The sequence below is a fragment of the Mus caroli genome, chromosome 6 (genome assembly GCF_900094665.2).
Source record: "Mus caroli chromosome 6, CAROLI_EIJ_v1.1, whole genome shotgun sequence".
In the NCBI taxonomy this organism is placed as follows: domain Eukaryota; kingdom Metazoa; phylum Chordata; class Mammalia; order Rodentia; family Muridae; genus Mus; species Mus caroli.
The window spans coordinates 126,596,313-126,623,891 of NC_034575.1; the positions used below are offsets into that span (position 1 = coordinate 126,596,313).

At 39.1% G+C, this 27,579-nt stretch overlaps 1 protein-coding gene and 1 pseudogene across 1 annotated transcript; both read right to left on the minus strand.

The window, feature by feature from the left end:
• Window positions 1-3,936: 3,936 nt before the first annotated feature.
• On the minus strand, window positions 3,937-4,539 carry LOC110297121 (annotated as a pseudogene).
• A 6,167-nt stretch (window positions 4,540-10,706) lies between these two features.
• LOC110296946 (killer cell lectin-like receptor subfamily I member 1) lies at window positions 10,707-27,280 on the minus strand. Its single transcript, XM_021165752.1, has 6 exons — window positions 27,060-27,280; window positions 15,576-15,668; window positions 15,380-15,448; window positions 12,279-12,433; window positions 11,637-11,740; window positions 10,707-10,899 (listed from the first exon to the last, which is right to left on the minus strand). Exons 1-6 carry the CDS (start codon window positions 27,274-27,276, stop codon window positions 10,788-10,790), a joined length of 750 nt encoding a protein of 249 aa, XP_021021411.1. The 5' UTR covers window positions 27,277-27,280; the 3' UTR covers window positions 10,707-10,787.
• Window positions 27,281-27,579: the final 299 nt, after the last annotated feature.

Consider the following 27,579-nt stretch of genomic DNA (forward strand, 5'->3'; position numbering starts at 1 on the left):
ATTGCAATTTGATGCATTGGTGCTAGTGACATGGAGCTAAAATCCGGACATAGTTTGATAACATGAAAGAGAAGTTACACAGTTATAATTATTTTTATCCAGGTGCAGTAAAGATGTCATTACTATTGTCTCCGGTCAGGAATATCAAACCTTCCATCTTAGATGTGAGCTTGATGAGTTTATTGTGATCTATAGGGTTATTACATAGGCAACCGGATAAATGATTAGGAAGGTCTGATAAGGTGATTCAAATTTAGCATGCCTTGATGCTTTAGTGGTATTGATTGTGTTATCAGGTAAAAATACTATGAATGGTGTGACGATTGAGCAATGTTAGTTAGGTTTGACTTTTTGAACACCCACAGGAGTAAGATATTGTAGTGATGAGCATAACCTCAAATGATTTCCAAGTACGTTTAAGAGATGGAAGATAACCACAAGAACAGAGTTTACAGTGATAGGAAAAAAAATCAAATTTTGAAGGGGTAAATAACAAGCTAAAGACTGGAAACCTCAGCAATAATAATTTCTGTCAGTTGTTTTTCCTAATTATATCCATTTGATTATGTACATTGGGAAGTGAATTAGAATTTTGGAACACTTCCTCCTATCTATTCCATATGCATATGTTATGTATTATATACTTGGTCTATCATGCAATATTTGATTTCCTTAATTTTACTGCTCAGTCTCACAAAACATTAACTCTATATTTCATATGTAAGATCATAGGTTCATAGGGAAAACCTAATTAAAATAGCCACCCCAGGAGCCTTATCTGTTGAAAGTAAGACTAGCAGTATTGCATCATGCCCTTTGCATGTTGGTCTGAGTCATAGGAAATTGGAGATATTGTTATGTCTTGGTACGATGTGTTATACCATAGACTGGGTACATTTACTCATTTTCTGGACATTTCATAAACTTTAATAGTACTTTTGTCAAAGTTTCCTTAAATCACATGTTAATGTCATGTGCCAGTTCACCTCCAAAAGTCATCACGATCTGAACTACCCCTCAGAAAAATCTTTGAAAGCAAAAATACAAACTCTGTTTAATCAAACATAAATGTAGGTATTATAAATGTAGGTATTATAATATATATTATAAATGTAGGTATACCTTATAATGTATATGGCATTATAAGGTATAAGATATTATAAATGTAGGTATACCTTATAAGGCATTGTGAAAGCAAGTACAATTTGTGTAAGTTTAAAGTAAAGTGGTATAGAGTAAACAATCCCAAGGAAATAAAGAGAAGAAAAATAAGAAAGGAACAGAATAAAGCGAGATCAAAACTCAGTGGGAAAAACATTATATCCCATATTTCCACATTCAACATCTGGCCTTTGGTCTTATGATATGGAGCTCACTTGACTTGGTAGCCTCATCCATTGATGGTGCCATCCACTGTTGGGTGGACTTTTCATGCTACCTACCATTTCCTCAGCAAATGTTTCACATTCTTGGTATTTCTAACTTCTTGGAGTCTCCACTGTGTGTTCAGCTTCACTCTCACATCTTCATTTTTCAGTCTCTTGTGGGATGCCTGTGTAAATCTTGATCTTGTTATACTTTGTCTGAAAGTACTTTGAAACTTAGTTGTAAGCCTCCATGACCCTGTAACTGTTTCATTCTGTACAGCTGTCACACCAGCATCACTATATGATAACAAACTCCAGTGACAGTTCAAGCAATAGATAGTCCCACTATGACTAAAGGTACACTGGTGTCTATGTGTGTGGATTACTTTACTTAGACAAGGATTTTGCTAAAGAGCTCATCACAAGGCAGACATGCTAGAACTCTCCTCTCAAAGGGGTCTTTCAAATGAGCCAATACCTTTATAGCTTTGAGCCTATGATGGGTAGGATCCAGCTGCACTCAAGGACATTTCCTATAGTTTTTATGCAAAATTCTTATTTTTTAATGGCATCACTCCATCTAGAAACTATGCCTTACTCCCTGCTTTGCATAGACTGTTGTGAATGTTTTTAATTAAAAATATTCTTCTTTCATATATTAAACCTTGACAGCAGTTTCATCTTCCTTACGCCTTCCCTCTCCTCCAGGACCACTCTTTCCTTCCCCAAGAGAAGAGAAGGCCTCCTGGGGACATCAACCTGACATGGCATAAGAAAGTACAATAAGACTAGATAGATACATAGCATCATATCAAGGAAGTGGACAATGAAGCCCAGTTGGGTGTCAGGGTCCCATACATAGACCAAAGAGTAAGCCCCTACTCCCACTGTTCTGATTTTCACAAGAACACCAACATGTTCACCCATAATATATATACAGAGGACCTATTTCAAACTCCTACACTATCCATGATCTGTTCAAGTTCTCATGAGTCCAGGTTAGTTGACTCTGTGGTCTGTGTTCTCATGGTATGACCTTGATCCCTCTGGTTTTTCCCATCCTCCCTCCTCCTCAGTAGAACTTCTTGAGTTCCACTCAATGTTTGCCGTTGGGACTCTGTATCTGTTTCCATGTGTTACTGGATGAAGTCTTTCTTTTCTCTTTGATGATGATTCTGCTTAAGGCTCTGGTCCCAGAACACTCTTCAGGCAGGACAATCTGTAGGTAGAAGGCTCTGTGGCTGTGCTGGTGTCCCAACCCCTTCACTTGAGTGAGACCCTGCCTAGCAACAGAAGATGGCCAGCATAGACAATGCTACCACTATGAAACCCCACCAGGGCCGCCCCTACAGACTCCATTGGGTTCTCCATTGCACTGCATTTCCACCTTGCCCCCAAATGCTCCCTAATTCAAGTAATTTCTCCCAGTATTTTCTCCCTCCATCCTCCATATAATCCCTCCTATTCCCAATCCCTCTCTCTGCAGTCCACTTGGGAAATCTATTTCCCCTTCCCCAGGAGATCCTCATGTTCCCATTCCCCCAACTCCTTGTTACTTAGCCTCTGTGGATCAGTGGATTGTAACATGATTATATTTTATCATATCTAATATCCACTTATAAGTGAGTATATACTGTGCTTGTCTTTCTGAATCTGGGTTACTTCACTCAGAATGATTTTTTTCTGGTTCCATGTGTGAATGTGTGTATGTCCATTTGCTTACAAATTCCATGATGTTATTTTTTTTATCAATTATTATTATTGGAATTCAACAAATTAAAGTTTATTAATGTGGAAAACTAAACATTTTCCAGTAAATATCATTTATTTTCATGCAGTATACCAGAATAATGACATTCATGTAGAAGAAGAAACTGACCTTTTAATGGTTCGATTTATAAGACATCAGAGGAAAGTACTGCAGACAACAATGCTTAGGATATGCTTAGGATATTCATACTTTAGTATGAATAAAATCCCTAAGAATTGGGTAGGACTTAACAATACTTTTTGCTGTACGTATACCTTTCAGTAGCTAGAACCTACACTAAGTTCCAGAAAAGGTAATTGTGAGATACAGCCCTTTAGAAAATGGTGGCATTATGGTTAAATGGGGAGACTGTTGGGATTTCCTCATCTAAACATGGGGCTCTGTTTAGAAACTTGCTAAGGCACACTGTGTTGGAGGACTGCTTAGTATATGAACCCAGTCATATCTCTGTATACTTTGATAGGCCTGCTTGGCTTGAGAGGATGTTATACTGCATTATGCCATACAAGGCCAAGACCTAGTTTATGGAAGAGTTTAACTGTCCAGGTGTGAACAGTTCCACTTCTGACTGAGCAGAACTCTGCCATGTAGCCCAGGCTACCTCAGACTCCCAAGTGCTGGGATTATAGGTTTGCATTTCCATATCCAGCTATGTGGCTTTTTCAAGTTTAACAAACCTGATTTAAAGTTTCTAAAATTGTTGACTAGTAAAAGATTTTAAATGTAGCAATGAAACGCAATTTTGCATCCTCTGGTCCAGTCATTTGAAGTCCACTGTGTCTAGAAAGAATACATGCATCATTCAGTTTTGGTGACAGACTTCTGGTAGTGAAATATAGTTGGTGTTACCCATATATTTAAAACCAACATGATCACAAAATGTATAAGAATTGTAAAGTCATTGGTGTTCATTAAAATTGTTATTATTCTTGTTGCATAGGTGTAGGTAGAGAGGCCTCAGGTCAGTGTGCTTACAGCTGCAGAATCTTGTGCCTTCCACAAATACTGGAGCTGATCAATCTTATTGACTGTACTAATGACTGTGCATAAGTTCATGGCCAAGTCACCAATCCATTTCTGCAGGCTAAGCATGAACCAAGAAGACACAAATATGGTCATGTAGGACAAGGCTTGCTTCACATTCCAGTTGAAATGAAAGATGAAGAGCAGAAGGACAATGTCTTCTGCGATAAGAATGGGGTATCCCAGGTAGGTGTGTAGTGGGTTCCCATAGTAATACTGGTAACGACGGAAGACCAGGAACCCTGCCAGTTCCAAAAGTAAACTAGGAATTCTGAGCCCTGCATGCTGTTCCAGGGACAGATAGATCTGCAGCAGCTTGAGTGCAGCACACATGCCCAGTATATTCCAGTTGAAGAACCATAGCAGCCTGTCTTCCATTCTGCAGGTGTGCTGAGCCAGGGGGCTTCCAGATCTTATAGGTGAGAACCCCCACCTTTTATTATTTTATTTATTTACCTTCTGGTCATTACCCTCTTCTCACTTCCCCCTTCCCACAGATCCTCATCACATTCGTCTTGCCTCTATGAATGTGTTCCCCTCTTCAGGCCCCCTCTTCCCTGGGGCTTCAAGTTTCTTGAGTATTAAGAGTATCTTCTCCCACTAAGGTCTGACCAGAAAGACCTCTGCTATATTTGTGCCAGAGCCTTGGACTGGATCCTATATGCTCATGGTTGGTGGCTCAGTCTCTGGGAGCTCCCTGGGGTATGGGTAAGTTGAGACTTCTGGTCTTCCTATGGATTTCATTATTTTTAATAGCTGAGTAATACTCCATTGTGTAAATGTTCCACTTCTTCTTTATCCATTCTTCTGTTGAGGGACATCTAGGTTATTTCCAGTTCCCAGCTAGTATCAATAAAGCTGCTATGATCATAGTTGAGCAAGTGTCCTTGTGATAGGATGGGGCATCCTTTGGGTATAAATAAGTTCAGGAATGCTATAGACGTGTCTTGAGGTTAATCAATTCCCAAGTTACTGAGCAATTGGCATATTGATTTCCAAAGTGGACCGATAAGTTTGCACTCCAACTAGCAGTAGAAGAGCATTTCTCTTGCTTCACATCCTAGCCAGCAGGACCCATGAGCTGCCACTTGTGTTTTTGGTTTTAGCCATTCTGCCAGGTGTGAGCAAAGTCTTAAAGCTGTTTAGATTTGTACTTCTCTGATGGCTAAAGATGTTGAACATTTCTTTAAGTAATTTTTGGTCATTTGAGATTCCTCTGTTGAGAATTCTCTGCTCTGTACCCATTTTTTAAAAATTGGTTTACTTAAACTTGTTGATATCTAGTTTCTTGAGTTGTCTATATATTTTGGATATTAGCTCTCTGTCAGAGACTTAAAATTGGAGAGGCTATGTTTGATCAACAGAGCCTTAGTAAATAGGAAAGCTATGTCTGACTTAAAAATGGTTCTGGGAAAGACTGTATCAGGAATTGATCAGGGAGGACATGATCAGTACAATGAACATGTCTCTGTCTGCAATTTAAAATTATTATGACAGAGGAGTACTATTTGATGATTGGATTTATACCCACAAATATTTAATCTGTCTCTCACCTTTCATAACTATGTAACCATATTTTCTAGCAGCTGGGTATATGCTCATGTGTACAGGTCATGCCTGGCTAAACATTTATTTTGGCTTGCTGAAATTGTGCTCTGTAGTGCAAAATAAGGTTAGGGGTAGTGATCAACTCAGCAGGAGGGGTAAGGATCAAGGAAAACTCTTGGGGGCTTTTATAATGGTGGAGATTTTTAAATGCTGATGTTATAATTTCTTTTAACAAAATAGCCAATGATGCCACACTCAGTTGAGCAGGATTGAGATTGTATAAATAAAGATGAGCTCTTCAGGGACATTGGTTTGAAGGTCAACAGGTGGTCAGTGTCTTCACTTTTCATGAATGTCCCTTCCCCATCTCAGGCTCTGAAACTTGCTATTGGGGCTGGTCTTTGATGGGTAAACATGTTTCCTGGGATCTTGAGCTGGGATTCTTCTCCACCTTGCTGCATCTCTGGTCTTTAGTATTGTTGGTCTTTGGTGGTGCCATATTGCCACAGCTGTTGTTGATCATGTTCTTACACTGGCACTTAATGATGTGGGTTTGGGATGATTATAATGATTATTCTAGGTGCTGATTTCTGAGATTGTGTTTGTTAGATGGGTATTTTATTTCTTTAGTTTATGTTATCTTTGGTATTCTTGGCTTTATGGCCTGGAATCTGGCAGCCTGCTTGATTTCAGATTTACTAGGAAGTCTCTAATCAGATTGGGGGCTTGGCTTCTGATAGCTGAGTCACTGAGGTTTGCCAAAATTGGAGGCAAGGACCCTCCTACAAGGTAGGTGGTAGGGTAAAAGTAGGAGGCCTTCGAATGGGTATTGGGGAACCTAGTCTAGGAAGTAGCAGGGGCTCCTTTGGACTGGTTTGATCTGCACCTAAACAGATGGAATTAGCCTCACTTGTGTGAATTTTCTTTTAAGTTTTTTCTATTCTTTACTGAATGCAGAAATGAGAGAGATGTGGGGTCATGGGAATTTCCACCTAAATTTTCAAAGGAAGGCTTTTGAGGCTATCCACTATGCATTACGGGAAGATCCCTGCAGACATCCTATTCCAAAATAACACCCAAGTCATAATTCAGCTCATAGTGATGCAAGACATGTAGTCTTTAATGTATTGTCCATTTGTGGTGAGTGAAGAAGTTATGATGTGTTTATTATTTTCTGAACTTAAATGTGCTAGAGATTGGTTTTATTTTTGTGTTTATTTTGTCTACATTGGGTGCAAAGAGAATATCTTACATATGTATAGATATGGCACCTGCCAATAAAAAAAATGATAGTCTATAGCTTAGGCATGGAACATTCAAGAGGCAGAAAGAATTCTGGAATAGTTCTAGGCAGGAGATTCATTCAGGAAGATGTGACAAGACAGATGCATGAAGGTACCTGGACACAAGTAACAGGCCATATGTCAGACTGTAGATTAGAATAAATGGGTTAATTTAAATTATGTTCTAGTAAGAGAAGAGTCTAGTTATACAGTCAAGGTATTTATAAATATATTTTGAGTTTGAGTCTTTTTTTCTGGAAGCATAGGGCTGAGAGGAAGAACCAGGCCCAACTTCTACATTAGGAATTTTGATTTCCATAAAGAGTTCCTAAATATATCTGGACATATGCAAAAGCCCTGGCATATACAGGTGTTGTGTGACACTATAACTAAGGAGATGTGAAAAAGTATATGCTCACTCCAGATAGTAAGGTGATAAAAGACCAAAGTACAGATATCACTAAATTCCAATTTGGTGAATGAGTTTATTTGGGTTACTTGTTGGAACAGAAATTACTCAAAGCTGGATCACCAAAGATTTCCTCAGTGTGGGTGGCAGTGCACATAAGCCAGAAACCGGAAGCACACTGAAAAGCCTGAAGGAAGTTCAACAGCCTGAAGAGTGCCCTTTCCAGGTGACTCATTTGGTCTGAGAATGATTCTCAGCACTCCTCTACTTACATACTATTGCAGGAAAGATAGATTGTGTGATAGTTTCAGGGACTTCCTGAAGTTATTTTGATTTGTTTCCTTCCTATATTAATGAGCTTCCCAGCAAAACAGATGTTTCAATCTCAGAAGACATTGTTACACAATAACAGGAAAGGTTCTAGAGATGGATGGAAATAGAGATGGTAGCTGTAGGAGAAAAAGAGAGAAGAAATGAAGGAAAGAATGAAGAAAAGAGCGGAAGAGAAAGAAGAGGAAAAAGAAAGTAGAAAAGAGGGAGATAGAGGGAGGAGAGATTATTAAGGTGGCAAGCCTTCCTTTCTAGAAGAACCATGGAATTTATTTTCCAGATTTCACTGCAGAACCTGTGGACATGAGAGAGTCACTGAGACTGAGCACCCTTGAGCTTTGATTCTCATTCTTGGTGGTATCAGCTCTGTGTCAAGCTTCAGTTATTGTTCGTTTTTTCAGTGCATTGCTTTAGTCTGCTTGGTGTGTCTTAGTCAGGGTTTATATTCCTGCACAAACATCATGACCAAGAAGCNAGTTGGGGAGGAAAGGGTTTATTCAGCTTACACTTCCATACTGCTATTCATCACCAAGGAAGTCAGGACTGGAAATCAAGCAGGTCAGGAAGCAGGAGCTGATGCAGAGGCCATGGAGGGATGTACTTTACTGGCTTACCTCCCCTGGCTTGCTCAGCCTGCTCTCTTATAGAACCCAAGACTACCAGCCCAGAGATGGTCACACCCACAAGGGGCCTTTCCCTCTTGATCACTAATTCAGAAAATGCCTTACAGCTGGATCTCATGGAGGCATCTCCCCAACTAAAGCTCCTTTCTCTGTGATAATTCCAGCCTGTGTCAAGTTGACACCCCAAACCAGCCAGTACATGGTGTAACAGAACACTGTAATCTGGATGACTTGTAAAGACAAATGAAAAAAAAATTGAAAGACAAATGAAAAAACCTCTGAAGAGGTTTTAAAATTTACTAATTCTGATAAAATATCTATATTATTGTTCTATTGACCATAACAGTTATGTTTGGATGTATTACATGTAGAGTCATCATCTTTATTTTTATTATTAGTTTTTCCTTATATAGTCATCACCAGCATCACCATTGTTATTTTATGTGTATGGGCCTTTGGCTCTGTCTTTACCATGTGTATGCCCTCTGAAAACAGAGAGAACATCAGATTCACTGGAACTGGAGTTACAAATGATTATGAGCTACTCTGATGCACTGAAAAGTAAATCTGAGTCCTCTAGAAGAACAGCCAGGGCTATCAGACATGGAGCCTTTGCTCCAACCCAACAGTCATCATCTCTAAATGTCAGCAGTATGACAATAGAGCTCATAGCTGTGGTTTTCCTCTCTGAAGTTCCTCTTCATAGTTTTACAGCTTATTGTATTTTAACCCAAATAATAATTTCCAGAACCGCATTTGGAGAACTGTTCACTATTGTTTCTTCAAAGATTTGAAATATAAGAATTTGAAATGTTCAGTTTGGGACTTTTAGCACAAGAATTCTGTTTTCCCATGATGGTTTTTGTTCCTTTCTTGGCTCTCTCATCTGTTCTCTCATCACCATGTCACCTTTCAAATGGCTGAAAGTGCAGTATTAGCTGCTTTCCAGAAAAGGCAATGCCTTACAATTGTGGCCAGACTGAGTTTCTGTTTCAAAAGTTGATTTACTTGGTATTTTTTTTTATTGTAATAGTCCATACAAGAAAGATACAAACCTTCCTTTAAAAAAGCTAAGTGGAAATATATGAGTCCTTTATTAGCTGTTGACCAAGAGCAAGTTCATGTCTCAACATCTCGATGCTGAAACTCAAGGGCACAGTATTTTTAAAGGCAAAACCTACAAAGACCATAATTTATATCAAGGTTAGACAAGGATCAAAGTAACCTTGAAACAATAATTTTTAGTAGAACATTCTAATAATTTTAGACACAGCATGACAATTTTTGAGTCATATCATCTCCATTTATTTAGCTTATGTTAAATTGGTATAAATATTTGTTATTCTGGTTAAAACATCTGGAACATGGGAATTTAATTGTGTTTCTAGGGTAGGTGGTGTAGGTGGGTAGAAAGGTAAGAATGTACAAAATGGAGTCAGGAGAATATGGTATGAATATTGTATGGTGGTGGTCACTTCAATAGATCTGTGAGTACAGTTGTGAGTTTTAGTGTGTATCATGTGCATGTAGGAAGATGAAAATAAGATGCCAGATCTATAGGAACTAGAGTTACAGGCTGCTTTTTGAGATGGCAAATGGGTGCTGGGAATTGAACCCATAGCCTCTGCAGAGCTGAATGCACTCTATTCCTCAAAGCCTTCACTGGGACTGAGCTCCAGACTCTAAGCTTCTTAACTATTTCAACTTAAGTTGCATTTGTTATTTATTGTTTTCCCACCAAACCCGTTCTTGCTATTTCAAGCAGAATCTTCAATATGTCTTTTGAACAATCTCCAGATATATCTGCTCATTAGGAGTATTACACTGGGTGAGGCTGCATCTCTGGTTTACCTACTAGATCTGCTGAGATACAAAACTAGTTTGAGCTCTGGGAAAAGAGACCAGGCTGAGTAACATAGTCTAAGCATACTCCAAAACAAAAATCCAGGCCAGTAACACAGATCAGTGGGTAGCAAACCTCATACAAGTCTGGAGACCTGAGGTTGTTGTTCCCTGAAATCCACATAAATGTAGAAGAGAACCAATTCCATCAAGTTGCCCTTTGACCTCCACATGCTCTGTAGAGTCCCTGTTTATTATACATGAAAAGTACACCGATAACTTTTAAAAATACCACTTAATTGATATGGGATTCTTTCATTACTTCAAGAGTGTTTTAAAGTTACTCTACATAATGGTATTGAATATTTAAGAGTGATGATCTCTGGTAAGAATATTAATGAATCTCAATACAATATGGAAAGCAAAACTAATAATCAGCATCTTCTCAGTTCAGTAAAAAAATCTTCAAAACTTAAAAACCATCATTGTTGGCCTTTTGACTAAATTGAGAGTAAAAATTATAAACTCAACAAATGACAGACATTTTGATTTTCATAATTAAATAAAATTATACTAGTGAAATTGGTGTCATCATATATTAAATTCACAAGTGTATGATTTCTTAGATGAACAGTCACCAGGCATGACTAGGTTTCCACGCAGATAACGGCAGCTATGATTCTTCTTTTCTGAATCATTTATTCTGTGTAAAAAACAATTTAAAAAGTCAGAAATCAAAAGGTAGTAATTAGAGATCACATTTTTAATTTTAGAGTTAGAATTAGCACAGGGCAAAGAGATGAAAATGTATTGATACAGGAAGGAAACAAAGAGTCATGTGTGGATGATAAGCTTTAATCGCCCAATAGTACCGTTAATAGACAACACCACACACAAGCTAATCCTACACTGTCTGCAAAAGTGAGACTGGGATTCAAATCAATAGGAAATGGTACAAGGCTTGAGCAGTGGTTCTCTATCTCTTAGTGCCGGGAACCTTTAGTTCAGTTCCTCAGGATGTGGTGACCCCATAAAATTATTTTGTTGCTACTTCATCACTGTAAATTTGCTACTGTTGTGAACTATGATGTAAATATCTGATATGCAAAATATCTTCTGTGGAACCCCTGTGAAAATGTCATTCAGCACTAAATGGGGTCACAACCCACAGATGGAGAATCATTGCTTTTGAGTTACAAACTTCCTAAAATGATACATAATGTCTCCTGGGAATCTAGTAGAATAAAAACACAAATGTTCTAAGGTAAGATTCCTTAGGGCTAACATTTTCTCTGTTATGGCCCAGAGAGTACTCCTTCCATAACAGAGTGCTTTCCTTTCTTCTCAATGCTTCCTCTGTGCTGCATAGAGACAGAGCACACATGTTCCAAAATCCCACTACCTTCAGCAAAGCCCATTTTATCCAAACATTGTACTTACAGGGTGTTCTGTATTTTAATGTCATTTTCCCACAACCAGGAACTGTTGGTTCCATCCATTTTGTGAAAAATCCACCCATCAATTTCAAACAATAATAAATTTTCCTGTTGAGTACAGAATATCACAACCCATAAGTGAGGACACAATCCTAATTCTTTTTCTTTTTCTTTTGCTTCCCCAAAATTTGAATTTTTGGATATATATATATATATATATATATATATATATATATATATATGGATTTTACCGCATAACTCAAACTGGGCTGGAGACTCACTATGTAATCCAAACTGGTCTCAAGCTCATAGTGGTCCTCCTCTTTCAGCCTGTCTAGTGCTATGGCTACAGGAATAGTTAATGTGCTGGGTGAAATGTCTCTTCCTTACTGAAGAGCAGCTCTGGGTCCTACTGCATAGAATATGCCAGCTGGAGGTCATTTCCTGCTTTGGGTTTTTTGTAGCATCAAACCTTGGAATGCTGGAGATCCCTCCCTATGTTCTCACTAAGGATAATAGGAAATCAACATGAGCAGGTATCAAATGACCTTCAGAACATTCAGTCTGTCAAATTCTGATCTTCATGGCCAGTGTTCTCAGGGACACTAGTTACAAAGAGACAGAAAAGCAGAAGTGTGTGACTTACCAGCTCTGCTTTGGAGTCTATGATCACAAGATGAGAATTCAGCTCCCCACAGGCAGACTGACTCTCTGCCCAGGTTTTTGTGTTTTCTCGAAAAACACAATAGAAATTATTTCCAAAAGCAATCCAGTCACTGGAACAAGGATCACAGGAGGAGCCTAGGAAATGCACATGTGTGAAATGAGTGCTCATCACTAGAATGACTATGTATTAGCAGGATTACTAGGATTTTGTGAGACTCATGACTCCTACATAGAGAGCAAAGTTTCATGAATGCCTTTGTTGGTGCCCAGGGTGATTCCAGGTTTAAGGAGGCCCCGCCAGTCTCCTGCCCATGACCTATTATTCAGTCCCAAGAAGATAAAAAAACTGGTGAGTAATTTTTACAAAATTTTTATTTGACAGGCTTACAGGTTAAATGCCATTTTGAGAGAAGGCAGGACAGGAGCTCAGGACAGGAACCTAGAGGCAGGAACTGAAGCAGAGACCATGAAGGAAAGTTGCTAACTGGCTTGCTTTCAGGCACACAGATAGCTACCTTATGCAGCTACGCCATCTTAAGAAAAATTGGCATGTGTCTAAAGAAGGAGCATACTTAAACCATTTAGCAGTTAAGAAGATGCCTCACAGACAGGCCAACAAGTCAATCTAATGGACGCTGGTTCTCAGTTATGATTCCCTCTTTACTGGTATGTCTAGGTTTGTTTCAAGTTGACTGAACTGAACCAGTTCTTCCATATGTCCTTGAGTCCCCTCACTGACTTGGATGCTAGTCTCACTAAACTGAAGTTTTGTATAGTTTTCATTGTCTCCAGCTTCAAGGAGTAGTCAAAGATCAGGTTTACATTTTGTCAGTTTCAAGACATCTGAGACAAAGGGAAGCCTAGCTTCATTTTCAAATACAGAGATGTCTGACCTAGGGCTATTCAGCAGCAGGTTTGGCTCCCATGTCATCCCAGCAGCCTCTGCTCTCCTAGGTTAGGTCATCTTGGCTTGCATCCATTGATTTCAATGTTCCCTATGTAACTATCATAGTAAAGGAATAATAAGTAGAAAAGAAAAACAAAAGGAAGAGAATAAAGGAAGAAGAATGAAAAAAAAAAACTAGAAAGGAAAGCAGCAAGTCACATTTCCAGAACACATTTATCAAACTTGAGGCTAACTCAGTAGGAAGGAATTTAGAAATTCATGCCAGTAGGCTAGCCAGCTACCTGTGGCTATGGTGAGGTAATGAACCTCAGAGCAAAGCCTACTACTGCTATGTTCTTAACCCCATGAAATTTCAAGCTGTGTTCTAGATGCTTATCCTCACCCACATCCTTGCATTGGATAGAGACTGTTAAAGTTCCATAACTGATAAAATTGCAGAGCACAAGTAATTGTGTGGTGTCCCACAAAATCTGATATATCTACAATGCATTCCTTATACTGAAGGACCAGAGAAATTGGCACATGAGAGGTCATAAAGATTGTCAGAGACAGAGAGCAGGATATCTGGTGCAATGTACTGTCTTCTAGCCATAACAAAAGTTGTGCCCATGAAATCTCATCAACTTGGTTACCTAAAGAAGACCCACTTAAGGACAATAAAAACAGACATGTCAACATGGATGGGTGGAACTTCACAAGGTCCTATCCCTGTATGAAGAGCTAGATGAAATCAATGGCTGGAGAGAAACAGAGAGGGAGAGGGAGAGGGAGAGGGAGAGGGAGAGGGGGAGAGGGAGAGAATCAATCTTCCCTAAGCCTGAACCACTGATAGGTTATTAAAACTCAAATGATCAGCCTTAAACACATTTACATAGATGTAGTATGAAATAACAATAGCAGTTGAAGAAGATATGTGAATATGAGAGTGGTCGGAGGACACTGAGAAGTTAGAAGAAGGAAATGGAGGAATGAAAAGGATGTAAATACAGTACTCGTATAAAATTCTCAAAAGATGTAATGAAAAAGGCATTCATCTAAAAATTCATATGAAGGGGTAGAATCTGACGAACAAGATTATTCAGTGTTTGAAAACATTAATACCTGAGGGTTCTAATGCCAATGAAGGAATGAACTTGCCATTGAGAGTCCACGCAACATGCAAAGAGCAAAAGTTATCTTCTTCCATATCCTTGACTCAGGCCAACAGAAGCCATGGCCAGATTAAAGGTGGATAATCCCACCTCAATACATTGGGATTAAAGTTGTGTCCTCCTACTTCAAATGATTTAATTAAGAAAACCCCTCAGATATATAACTAGCTGCTTGGGTTTTAGTTAACTCTAAATGAAGTCAAAATGACAGCCATCACTCTAGTCAATCATCAGCCCAGTGACAGCTTTTATGATTGAATGCTTAGAAATGTCTTCATACAGACATTTGTGTCCATGGTTTCCTTTCCCCTTGTTCACATGTGCAGTTGTAGGATTCCTGAGAATGTACACCAGGACTGCTTTCTGTATACAGGCTTATCATGCTCTGTACTGGGAATGTGCACACATAAATAGTTATTTCCTAGGATTACTTTTTGTTCACTGATCTTTATTTTCAAACAACAGTAACATGAGCAATTCACATTTGCTAGTCTACACATTTGAATCACATTTTCTTCCAATAAGCACAGAACAATGCAGATAAACACATATAGTTGTAATCTCTGGGAATTTTACTTTTCAGATTCTCTTTCCTTAGTTTTAAGCCATGTGAGTTCTTATATCATAAGGGGCTGAATGAACAATACTGTTTCTAGCTATCATGATTGCTTGAAGTTTGTGGAAATAGGAAGATCATTTGCCATAGTAATGAAAAGTCTTGGAATTGAACTCTACTGAATAAACAATCACCAACATCCTCAGAATTAACACTCACATCCTGAAAGTTAACATTCACTAACATCCTGAGAGTTAACACTCAGTAACATCCTCAGAGTTCACACTCAGTAACATCCTCAGAGTTCACACTCAGTAACATCCTCAGAGTTCACACTAACCAAATCCCCAGAGTTAACACTCTCAAGTTACATCTTGAGAGTTAACACACACGCATATCTTCAGAGTTAGTGCTCACTTATATCCTGAGAGTTAACACTCACAAACATCCTTAGGGTTAATACTCACCATTCTTATTTGGACACAGAAGAATATGAAGTGATGTTTTTCTGCATTGCTCTTCTTGACTAGAAAATACTAGGGCATAATTCATGGCGGGAATTAGTAATGTTTGAGCTATGATCATGTGGATGCATGTGAAAACTCTTATCACATTACTGAAAGCACAACTGCTACACAATGAAGTAGTTGCATAATTGCTTACATTTTGGAAGTAAGATCCCCATGGTTGTCATCAGCAACACACAGAAGGCTCCAAGCATGCCAGTTACCACTCTCCATACTGTTGATTTGGGACCTGAAAAGAGAAAGAAACAGTAACAATGACTGGGTTTCTAACTTCCAGGAAGGTAGTGAAGGACAAGACTGTCTGCAACTTAGGTTACAAAGCCAGCCTACAGTGAAGAAAAACTAGGTTCATTCCTGTTTATGATTAAACCTCTGTTTCCTCTGGACTTGGCTATGGCTCTCCTGTAACCTTAACTGTAAATGATTCTGTACTGCCCGTTCCGGGAATGGCAATTCTGTCTTTATTTCAAAAAGTTGATTATAACCATTTTGCAACCCTAACATTGCTTCTAAAGGTGATATGACCACCGATGGCTACCTTGTTATGACTCTCCTTTGTTATGATGACCTTGTTATGTCCACCTTGCAATCATATCTTTGTTTCATGAGAGCGTTGGACTAATGTGTATGCTTATTTTGTGCTCCTTTAATCCCATCTAATTTTCACTGCCAAGTCCCCCATTTGGAGGCCTTTTACCCCTTAGCTATAAAAACCTTATTTTTTTCTCACATCTAATGTTGATCTCTCAAATCCTTACTGAGGGGGAGGCAACCTGCTTACATGAATAAATAAGCTTGCTTTAATTAATTGCTTACTTTAACTAATTTGGCCATGAGGATTTGGGTTAGTGGTCTTCCTCCATCTTTAGAATTAGCATTAGCAGTTCCCCAGATCAGGACCTCAATCCAAATTCAGAGGCCAGATCCTTCACTCTTGCCCTCCAGGACTGAAGAATTTCTCCAGATTTCTCCAAAAGAGTTATTCACCTTGGAGATATTCCAAGACACAGAGGCACACTTTCAGTTCGTCAGACTTACTGAGCAAATGGCTGCCCCCAAAAGAAGAAAAAGCAGCATTCTTTCTTTCACTTTTACAGAGACCTCCTTTGGTAAATCATGGAAGTTTTTAATTTTTAAAAACATTATTTTATTTATTTACATTCCACTCGTTGCCTCCTTCCACAAGGTTTTAATTTTTTTCTGTGACATTTGGTTTCTGGTCCTGTTTTGGTTCCAGGAGAACCAAATCTTGGGTCATAGGGGGGTCTGATAAAGCTTAACATTCCTCCATCCAGGGCTAAGGGAGATGTCCAAGGCTCCACTGGGTATTTCTGATTAATTGGGAATTCAGCCAGAACCATCAGTTCCTTTTCTGACTGACTTTGAGACCCTAACAACTCCCTGGTGATACTGGGGTCCCAGAAAATAGGAGGTACCAGGCATCTGAGTATCTACTGGTAGTTTCAATGCCTAGACTGTACAACAGAGCCAATGAACCATAGGACATCCCATAACACTGGGATAAGCACATGGTTTGGAGAGGCCCAACACAGGAGGATGCCAGGCATACCTAGAGCAGAGGTGGACCTCAGTAAGGCCCAGCCTAACTGAATTAGTGAAGCCTGTCACTTAAGACGCCTCTAGTGGATACCTGGCATGTGAGTTGTAGAGGGAGGCAACTGAAAACCTCCTCTTATTTGTTAAGAAAATTGCTGTAGTCAAACCAGTTAACCTCAGAATGGCCACGATTGTTCTCATTGTTTCTGTTATTATATTGCCCTGTGTTTTGTTTTGTGTTTTGCTTGTCTGCATGCATTCCACCTGGTGTGAGTTCTATATATTGGTTTTACTTTCACTCTCTCCATTTCTTGGGTTTCTGTGCCAGGAACAGGTGGAAATGAGAGATCAACCAAGCTCTAGCTGGGTCTGCTCTCATGTTGTCTAGCTGGGACAATGTGGACATACCCCAACATGCTATCATGTGTGCACCCTTTGTATACTCGCTGGTCCAAGACCCAAATCCACCATTGCCTTGCCATTGCTTCCTTGACATCCAACACTCAGAATTCCTCATTTCTGAGCTTTCTGCTCACTGGATTCAGCAAGGATTAAAATGTCTTTTGGGTATGGGAAACATTTAAATACTGTTTTATACTATTCTGCTATATTGAGAAGCTGGCTCTGGAGTTGGCAAATCTGAAGATCATATACCCCAGTACATGGGAATGCCAGGACCAGAAGGCAGGAGTGGGTGGTTTGGGGAGCAGGGTGGGGGGAGTGTATAGAGGGCTTTGGGGATAGCATTTGAAATGTAAAAGAAGAAAATATCTAATAAAAAAATGCCTTAAAAATAATTCAGGAGAGCCACTCCATTTTGTGGCAGAAAAAGAGCAAGGCAGAAGAGTTAACAAAATTAGAACATTAGTGTCATTTCACTGTCTAAAACGTATGCTAAGATATAAATCTTTCTCAAGATTTATAAGACTACTAAATAAACATTCTGTACCTCAGGATTTATGAGTTTATTGGCTATGGTTAAAAATCTGTAGCATCTATAGGAAAAGTTGACTTGAAACTTTAACAGAGGGTTAATAATTACATTACATCATTGGAAAGAGAGGCCCATTGGTGTTGCAAACTTTATATGCCTCAGTACAGGGGAACACCAGGGCCAAGAAGTGGGAGTGGGTCGTTAAAGGGGTGTGGGGGGAGGGTATGGGGGACTTTTGGAATAGTATTGGGAATGTAAATGAATAAAATACCCAATTTAAAAAAAAGAAGAAAAAAAGCAAGAAAGTGGGAAATAGCCTTGAACCCATTGGTGTAGAAGAAATTTTCTGAACAGAACACAAATGGCTCAGGCTCTAAGATCAACAGTTGGTAAATGGGACCTCATGAAACTGCAATTCTTCTGTAAGGCAAAGGATGCTGCCAGTAAGATACAATGGCAGCATATAGATTGGGAAAGGATCTTTACCAACTCTATATCTGACAGAGGGCTAATATCCAAAATTTATAAAGAACTCTAGAAGTTAAACACCAACAACACAGACAACCCAGTTAAAAAGTAGGGCACAGAGCTAAGTAGAGAATTCTCAACAGAGGAATATGGAATGCCCGAGGAGCACTTAAATAAATGTCCAAAGTCCTTAGTCATCAGTAAAATGGAAATCAAAACAACCCTGAGGTTCCTTCTTAGATCTGTCAGAATTTCTAAGATCAAAAATTCAAGTGATAGCATGTGCTAGAGAAGACTGGCAGCAAAGGGAACACTTCCACTGCTGGTGGGAGTAAAACCCTGTACAACCACTTTGGAGATCAATTTGGTCATTTTTCAGAAAACTGGGAATAGTTCTATCTCAAGACCCGATTATATTACTTCAGGGCATGTACCTAAAAGATGCTTTACCATCCCACAAAGACACCTACTCAACTATGTTCATAGTAACTGTATTTGTAATAGTCAGAAACTGGAAATAACCTAGATGCCTCTCAACTGAAGAATGGATAAAAATGTGGTAAATCTACACAATGGAATACTATTCAGCTATTATAAACAAAGGTATAATGAATTTTGCAGTCAAATGAATGCAACTTGAGGATCTCATCCTGAGGGAGGTAACTGAGTCTCACAAGAACATGTACAGTATGTATTCACTTATTAGTGGAATCAGTCATAAAATAGAGGATGTCTGTGCTATATTCCACAAAACAGGAAGGAGTCTCACTTGGAACAGGGAATGGAATGGTCATGGAAGTCAGGTGGAGGAAGGAAACTGGGTGAGAGAAGGGAGATTGGGAGGGGAGTGGTGGGTTCAGTGTTGTGTTTGGGAAAGGGCAAAGCAGGTGACTGGATGGCCATGTGAATGAATGGAAATCTAAAACTGATAAGTGGGTAGAGGTAGAAGGCATCTCCAGAAAGAGACAGAGATATGGGATAAGGAGAGGCACTCAAGAATCAGTGGGGGAGACCTTAGCTGTGACTCACAGCCCTGGAGATATGGAACCTAGGGTAGATAGGTAGGAACCCTGGGAGGAGCGATAGGGGTACCAACCCATCCACAAAACTTTCAAGCCACAACCTTTACTGTCCAAAAAAAAAAAAAAAAAAAAGCAGAGACATGGGATGTAGCAAAGACTGAGTGAATAACCAACCAATAATGGACTCAACTTAAGACACATCCCATGAAAAAGCACCGATCCCTGACACTATTAATGATGCTCTGTTATGCCTGTAGACAGAAGTATAGCATGGCTGTTCTCTGAGAGTCTCCACTCACCAGCTAAAGCACACAGATTCAGACACTCACAGCCAAACAGTGGGTGGAGCTTGGGAACTATTGTGGAAGAACAGAAGGAAGAATTGCAGCCCCTAAGGGGGATAGGAACACCACAGGAAGACCAACAGAATCAACTAATCTTGAAGCCCTTGGGACTCTCAGAGAATGAGCCACCAACCAAAGAACATACACAGGCTGGACCTAGGTCTCTCCAAAGCTATGTATCAGCTTTCTCTTCATGTGGGTCCAGAACAATGGGAGTGTGGGTTGTCCCCAAACCTATTGCCTGTATGTGGATATATTCTTCTAGATGGCCTGACTTGTCTAGCTTCAGTGGGAGAGGAAGTGCTTGGCCTTGTAAAAACTTTAATGCCTTGGAGGGGAGATATCCAGGGTGCTCCTGATTTGCTCATAGGAGAAGGGGAGGGATGATGGAGAAAATATGGTGGGAGGGGCTGGCTTAGAGTGGGGGACAGTGAGCAGAATAGACGAGTAAGTAAGAAATAAAATCAAATAAAAAAGAGGTTAATAGAAAACAACAAAAAAGAAAATATGATATTCTGTAATGGTGCACTATGAAAGGTCTAGGAAAGTAAAGTTGTTTATATCCATATGGACTGTGTTTATGATTTAAAGTTTTATTTTGATACCAAAAATGCTTCAATTCAAGAACCATAATTTTAAAAGCTAAACTTAATAAGAATAAAACTATAGAACATGAATCTTGTAAAAGGTACTAATTTGTTTAACTTGTAAGCTGTTAAAGATAATGAAGGCATACAGATGAACAGTCATCTTAAAAATTATCATATTCCTTACAAATGTAATTTCTTTACAAGGGCTAGCTTTACTTAGCCTCCTCTATGTTTCAAGAACCTAGAACAAGTAACAAAAAACCAGGTAATTTTATTTGAAATCAAGTATAATTAATGGACAGCACTCAAAACATTCCTGAGATCTGCTAAATATGGCATTTAAAATGTTTAATGAAAAAAGCTTACTAAGACAGACAGAGATCACCACTCCCTAGAGTTGAGCATGAGATTTTCAAAGCAGAAAGTTGAAATTTAATGACTCCAGTTGTGTTAATACTAACTCCTGGGCTAAATTGCTCATGGCTTGCCTGCTGTCAGATAGTGGACACTGTTGGCTTGACTCTTCTATTCTGCTCCATGAAAATAATGTCAGTGGCTTTATCAGTTTAGCATCAGCTGCCTAGTCAATGATTTTCACATATAAAAACCAGGCCTTATTTTCTAGAGATACTAGGTTACCTGATTAAAAAAAAAAAAGTAAACTCACAGACAACTTTACCTTACTAACAGGCTTCATTAAAGGATAAGGAACTTGCTTTGTAAAGACTGTTCTTAATAATCAATCCCCTACATATATCCAATGATAAGAAGTTGGATAAAAGAATTTAAGGTTTATATAATTTACAAAGGTCTAAAATTAGTTTAAATTATAAACATCTGTTACCTTGGTTTTGTTTGTTTGTTTGTTTTGTTTATTTTCAGAGCTGAGGACCGAACCCAGGGCCTTGTGTTTGCTAGGCAAGCACTCTACCACTGAGCTAAATCCCCAACCCCTAATTATAAATATGGGAACATATAAAAAGTCTAAGTAATTTGTGAGAATCTCAGAAAATGACTTTAGGTCTAAAAAACCAATTAGTCTGTGCTATTGCTATTCTAAAATTTCAAAATTCAACGTTTTAATACTAATCAATGAAGTTCAGATAGGTTGATAATGCACCAACTCTTATTTTTAGTCACAAGTTCAAGATTTTAAATTTCCTCTGTTTGTCTTCTAAATGTAAACTTAAAGATATTTCTAAGCATGCTAAAATATCACTGTCTCATCTATATGTCCAGCCCTTTGGACAAAGAAAAATTTTCCATACCTTTAGACCCAAAGCCATAGCTTTTGCTATGACTCAAAGGCATGAGTCTACCTGAACTGTTCTACAGACACCTCGAGGGTGGTTTTTTTCTTCAATATAGATTTAAAAACAATGTTAATGTAAGCTTCATGGAGTCAAGAATACCATAGGACTTAGATCAACCTCTCACAGGTCAAATGGACTCCAGATTAGTACTCCTTTCAATCAATAGACTAAGCTTCCCTGCCTACTGCTTATTTTGAAAGGGGAAGTTCCAAATATAAAAGATTCATTTAAATTCTTTAACTTTAACTTCTGTGGTGGTGACCAAGCCTCTTCTGGGAAAGATGTGTAAGTGTAACTTACTGCGTTTTCCTTATGTTCAGGCCTGAGGAGTTGGATCCCCACATAGCAAGGACCTGTGGGGATATACATGCAGAATCCCCTGCCTTTATTGAGAGAATGCATTTGCACTCATGGCTTTGCTATTGGAAGTTTTTACCTTCACTTTGTCCATGAGAGAAGTTTCCCCAGAACCAGTCAAAGAAAGCTCAGACTATGATCCATTCTTGTTTGTCCCTGTGGATCATGGGGAAAGAATAATAGACCGCAACTCCTCTGTTTGTTAATAATAGTGATGAGGTTGAGTCAACACAAGGCCCTGGTCTGGGTGCATTGGCTAACATCTGATGTTCTCTTCCTATGGGAACTTACTTCTAACAACAACTTGTCCACCAATCTGTTCCAAACAGCAGTTCGTTGGTTATCATAAAATTATAAAGATATTGCTGGATCATTGGATCCAAGATTTAATGGGAATATTCAGAGGGGAGCCAAGCAAGGATGAGGAACTGACTCAGGATACTAATTGGCTGAGAGCTCTGTACATTGAAGGAATTACATCTCCTGATTAAGATAAGGGGAGATGCTAGGTCCCAACAATGAAATCAGAATTGTCTGGATGTGTAGTCTATCCTTTTGTCTGTACTGTAACTGCAATTGCTACCAACCATGGCCACTTGGTTATGTATCAATGTGCTGGATTAGATATTAACTGCTTCCTCAAGCTATGTTTCCTCTTTTTTGCTACACTTCTTGGTTTAAAAGGAAACCACAGGGATGGAGCAGAAGAAGGAAGAGAAAAGTACAGTGGGCACGTTATTTTTAAATGAAGGAAGTTCTTAAAAGAGGTGGTAAATGAGAAAATGAATGTAAAACCAATCCAGCTGAGAAAAAGCAGATGTATCAATAAAAGTGGCCTGATTTGTCTGTTCCAGATTGTGTGACTTTGGTCAAAGTCTTCCTTTGCCTCTTCCACACATACTCCTTCAGGTTCTGAAACCTGGTGTCCAGAACTTCTGACCCTAGTCTGTATCTGTTTTGACAGGATTCCATTCAGCTGGTAGACACTATGCAGAAATCAGTTACAGACTACAAAGTGTCCCAAAGGTGATCTGCACAGTTCTTACCCCAGCAGTCCTACAGAACTGGAAGTCCCTGGACTTGTTAAAGCTGAGATAAACTGGTCCAGTTGATGTGACTGCTCCGTCTCTTCAGCTGGGTTAGCAAACCAATTGCTTCTTATGAAGACCCCATTTACTGTAATCCTCTCCTGGCCTTTGGCTAATATTCAAGTCTTTCTGGGTCCTCACAAAAGAATCCTAATTTGATCAGGAAGTACTTGCAGAGGAAAATTTGTCAGTTCTTATCCTCAAAAAAAGGGTTGGAATATTCGGTCCAAGGAAACCCTACTGGAAATACCCATTGACATTCCAAGATTATATTGATTCAGTCAGAATGGCTAAGATCAAAAATTCAGGTGACAGCAGATGCTGGCGAGGATGTGGAGAAAGAGGAACACTCCTCCATTGTTGGTGGGATTGCAAGCTTGTACAACCACACTGGAAATCAGTCTGGCGGTTCCTCAGAAAATTGGACATAGTACTACCGGAGGATCCAGCAATACCTCTCCTGGGCATATATCCAGAAGATGTCCCAACCGGTAAAAAGGACACATGCTCCACTATGTTCATAGCAGCCCTATTTATAATAGCCAGAAGCTGGAAAGAACCCAGATGTCCCTCAACAGAGGAATGGATACAGAAATTATGGTACATTTACACAATGGAGTACTACTCAGCTATTAAAAAGAATGAATTTATGAAATTCCTAGCCAAATGGATGGACCTGGAGGGCATCATCTTGAGTGAAGTAACACAATCACAAAAGAACTCACACAATATGTATTCANTGATAAGTGGATATTAGCCCAAAACTTAGGATACCCAAGATATAAGATACAATTTGATAAACGCATGAAACTCAAGAAGAATGAAGACCAAAGTGTGGACACTGCGCACCTTCTTAGAATTGGGAACAAAACACCCAGGGAAGGAGTTACAGAGACAAAGTTCGTAGCTGTGATGAAAGGATGGACCATTTAGAGACTGCTGTATCCAGGGATCCGTCCCATAATCAGCTTCTAAACGCTGACACCATTGCATACACTAGCAAGATTTTGCTGAAAGGACCCAAATATAGCTGTCTCTTGTGAGACGATGCCGGGGCCTAGCAAACACAGGAGTGGATGTTCACAGTCAGCTATTGGATGTATCACAGGGCTCCCAATGGAGAAGCTAGAGAAAGTACCCAAGGAGCTAAAGGGATCTGCAACCCTATTGTTGGAACAACATGATGTACTAACCAGAACCCCGGAGCTCTTGTCTCTAGCTGCATATGTATCGAAAGATGGCCTAGTCGGCCATCAATGGAAAGAGAGGCCCATTGGACTTGCAAACTTTATATGCCCCAATATAGGGGAATGCCAGGGCCAAAAGAATGGGAATGGGTGGGTAGGGAAGTGGGGGGCGCTATGGGGGACTTTTGGGATAGCATTGGAAATGTAATTGAGGAAAATATGTAATAAAAATATTAAAAATAAAAAAAAATAAAAAAAAATATTTGTTCTATGTATCCTAGCCAAACAAGCATAATTACAGATGAGTAATACAGCTTTTGCATTGTAAAATTTACTTTTCTATAAATAAAGATTGCTAAGGCCTTATCACAGATTTCAAAGGGGCACATAAGACAAGAAAGAGGGCAGTGGAGAACCGGCCTGCCTCCATCTTAGTCTTAAAAGCCATTTTACAGTAAAGACAAACTAGATTTGTTTCTGTTTATGATTAAACCTCTGTTTTTCAAGGATTACTCTATGCCCTACCTGTAACCTTAACTACAAATGGTTCTATATTGTCTATTTTAGCAATGGCGATCATATATCTGTTTTAAAGATTTGTTTATAAACATCCTGCAGCCCTAACTGTATTTCAGAAGGTTATATGACCACATAAGATGACTTTGTTTTTAGTCCATGTTGTTATCACTAGTTTGTTATGTCCACTTGCATTCATGTTTATCTTTGAGAAGTACATTAGGAATAACTTGTAGACTTAGGTTCTGCTCTTGTTACCCTGCTTATTTTGAATGCCAAATACTCCATTTGGATTTCCTCCACCTCTGAGCTATAAAAACCTTGTTTTTTTTTTTTTTTTCTCATCCAACGTTGACATCTTTAACCCCACCTTAGAGTATGCCAGCCTGTGTACATTAACAAAAAAGAAAATGCTTTAATTAACTTGGCCATGATGATGTGGGCTGGTGTTCTTTCACCTCTCATCTTTGGAATCATCAGTTTATTAACTCCAGTTTCTTTGAGGACAGATTCTCCTCGTCTACTACTAAGACACATTCAAATAGTATGTGTCATCTAGCTTTTACTGGGTAAATCACCTGTGATGAATGTCTTTCTAAAGGTGAGAACAGTTAATAATGGCTAATCCCTTGGTAGAACATCAAAATACTTTGTAATGGATCCAGGGGATGGCCTTCAGTGCAAGCCTGATAACCTGAGTTCCATTCTCAGCACCCATGGATAAAGCCTCTGGCATGCATATGTATTGATACCTGCATCAATACCTGTTATCCCAGTGATGTTCACCTGCATCTGTCCCTGTTATCCCTCAAGTAGGGACAGGATTGGCAGCTGGAATCTCACAGTCCAGATAGTTGTGGGAAGGCTGCGAAACCTAAGAAGAAACTGCTTCAAAGTGAAGTGGAAGAGAACAGACTTGAGCGGTATGCATATATTCTCTCTCTCTCTCTCTCTCTCTCTCTCTCTCTCTCTCTCTCTCTCTCTCTCTCTCTCTCTCTCTCTCTCTCTCCCTCTCTCTCTCTCTCCCTNTCTCCCCCTCTCCCTCTCTCCCTCTCTCCCTGTCTCTCTCTCTGTCTCTGTGTGTGAGTGCCTTTCTCTTTCTCTTCCTTTCCACTGTCACATGTCTATAAAAAATTAAAAAAAGAAATAAAATGATTTTTAAATTACATTTAACTTCTTAATTTTACTCTACTATCTGGTTAAATATGACAAAGATTTTTCCTCTAAAATATTATAAAAATGATATTTTCTACAACCTGTCATTCCTACAACACTGAGGTATGATATTTCTTTCAACACAGTAGCTATTTTCCTCTATTTCTTTGGTCCACTGCATGTTTGGAGTACTTCCACTATGGCTAAAATAGATTGAACTCAATAAAGTTGAGTTATTTTCAAAACAGCAAGAAAAGAAGTCAGCCATGATGGCTCACACCACCTGTAATTCAATCATTTTAGAAGGCTAAAGCAAGAGACTAAATAAAGCTTTGTGTTCAAGACCCATCTGGGCTATAATATAAAACAATGTTTCATAGAAATGAGAACAAAGGGAAAAAAGAAATAAATTGAGATTTTTAAAAACAGCATGCAAATGTGTAGGTAGTTCTTAAACACAATACAATTCGGTTAGAAACTGCTTCTATGACACTTGAGAGAAATGTATTAAAAGATAATTTATTCTACTACAGTGTTGTGGTTTTGACTAGCTAAATGGAGATGGTTTCTTAAGACATAATTAACATACTTTGACCAATTTAGAGTAGTTATATTTTCCTTCCGTTCATTCTGTTTCTATTGCTGTGATAAAATACCCTGAAAGGACACTTTAGGCATCAAAGGGGTTTGTTCAATTTACAATTGCCTTTGGCAGTTCATCAGAACAGAGACAGTAGCAGGAGCTAGAAATAGCTGGTCACTTGCACAGTCAAGAACAGAGAGAAATGAACACCCTCATGTTTAGTGCTCACATAGCTTCTATTGCTCTTCTACAGCCCAGAGCCCCAAATCCCAGAATGGTGCATCCCATTTGCAGGCAATCTTGCCACAACAGTTGGAGCATGGAGATACCTTCTACAGACATGCTCACAGGCCAAACTGATTAAATAGTCCCTTAGCAAGAGTCTTCCCAGAGGATTCTGTGTTGTGTCATAGTGACGACTAAAATAGTTGTGACAGGTATTGAGAGCCATAATCTAAATCTTCTTGTCAAGACTGATCAGTTGCAGAAAGGTCACAATACTGTACCTTGTCTTTTTCTTCCCATAGCTTGTTTTCTGGGCTGGGGCTGAGGTGTTCTGTGGAATGTCAGCTCTCCATATTTTAACTGCTCTTCACATAGCATTACAGGGCTCTGCTTGGCTGTAGGTATTCTGTGCTTCCGTGGAGACTTACACGTCTTCAACTCTGCGTATGCAACATCCTGATTATTTGCTGTATATTCCCGGCATTTACTCTGAAGCATTTTGTTCTGTTTCACTTCAGTCTTGGTAGCTTGCTGCTCTTGGTCTGGAGTCCTTCTGCCACATAGAATCACATGCACATTTCATTGCTGAGCCATCTCTAAGCCTTAGCCCTTGTTAGAAATGTTTGCTTATGAAGTTGTTGGGGAAAATGGAGGAAATGAAAGTACAAATCCCTTTCTGAGTGTGATACGTTTACGGATTCAGAAGCGTGATTCTATCATCCCTCAAAAAGCTCAAACCTACTTTTCCTCTCTGCGTCCATTTTTAAAGGTTTGGACCTGTAATTTCATACAAGATTCCTT

What these genes read in the sequence shown, in the direction of transcription:
- LOC110296946 (XM_021165752.1), bottom strand. Translation starts at nt 27,276, where the DNA reads ATGCTTCAGAGTAAATGCCGGGAATATACAGCAAATAATCAGGATGTT. An exon ending in GGGGATCTTACTTCCAAAAT is followed by an intron (nt 15,449 to 15,575) that starts GTAAGCAATTAT and finishes ATTATGCCCTAG; the next exon opens with TATTTTCTAGTCAAGAAGAG. An exon ending in TCTGTGTCCAAATAAGAATG is followed by an intron (nt 12,434 to 15,379) that starts GTGAGTATTAAC and finishes TGCATTTCCTAG; the next exon opens with GCTCCTCCTGTGATCCTTGT.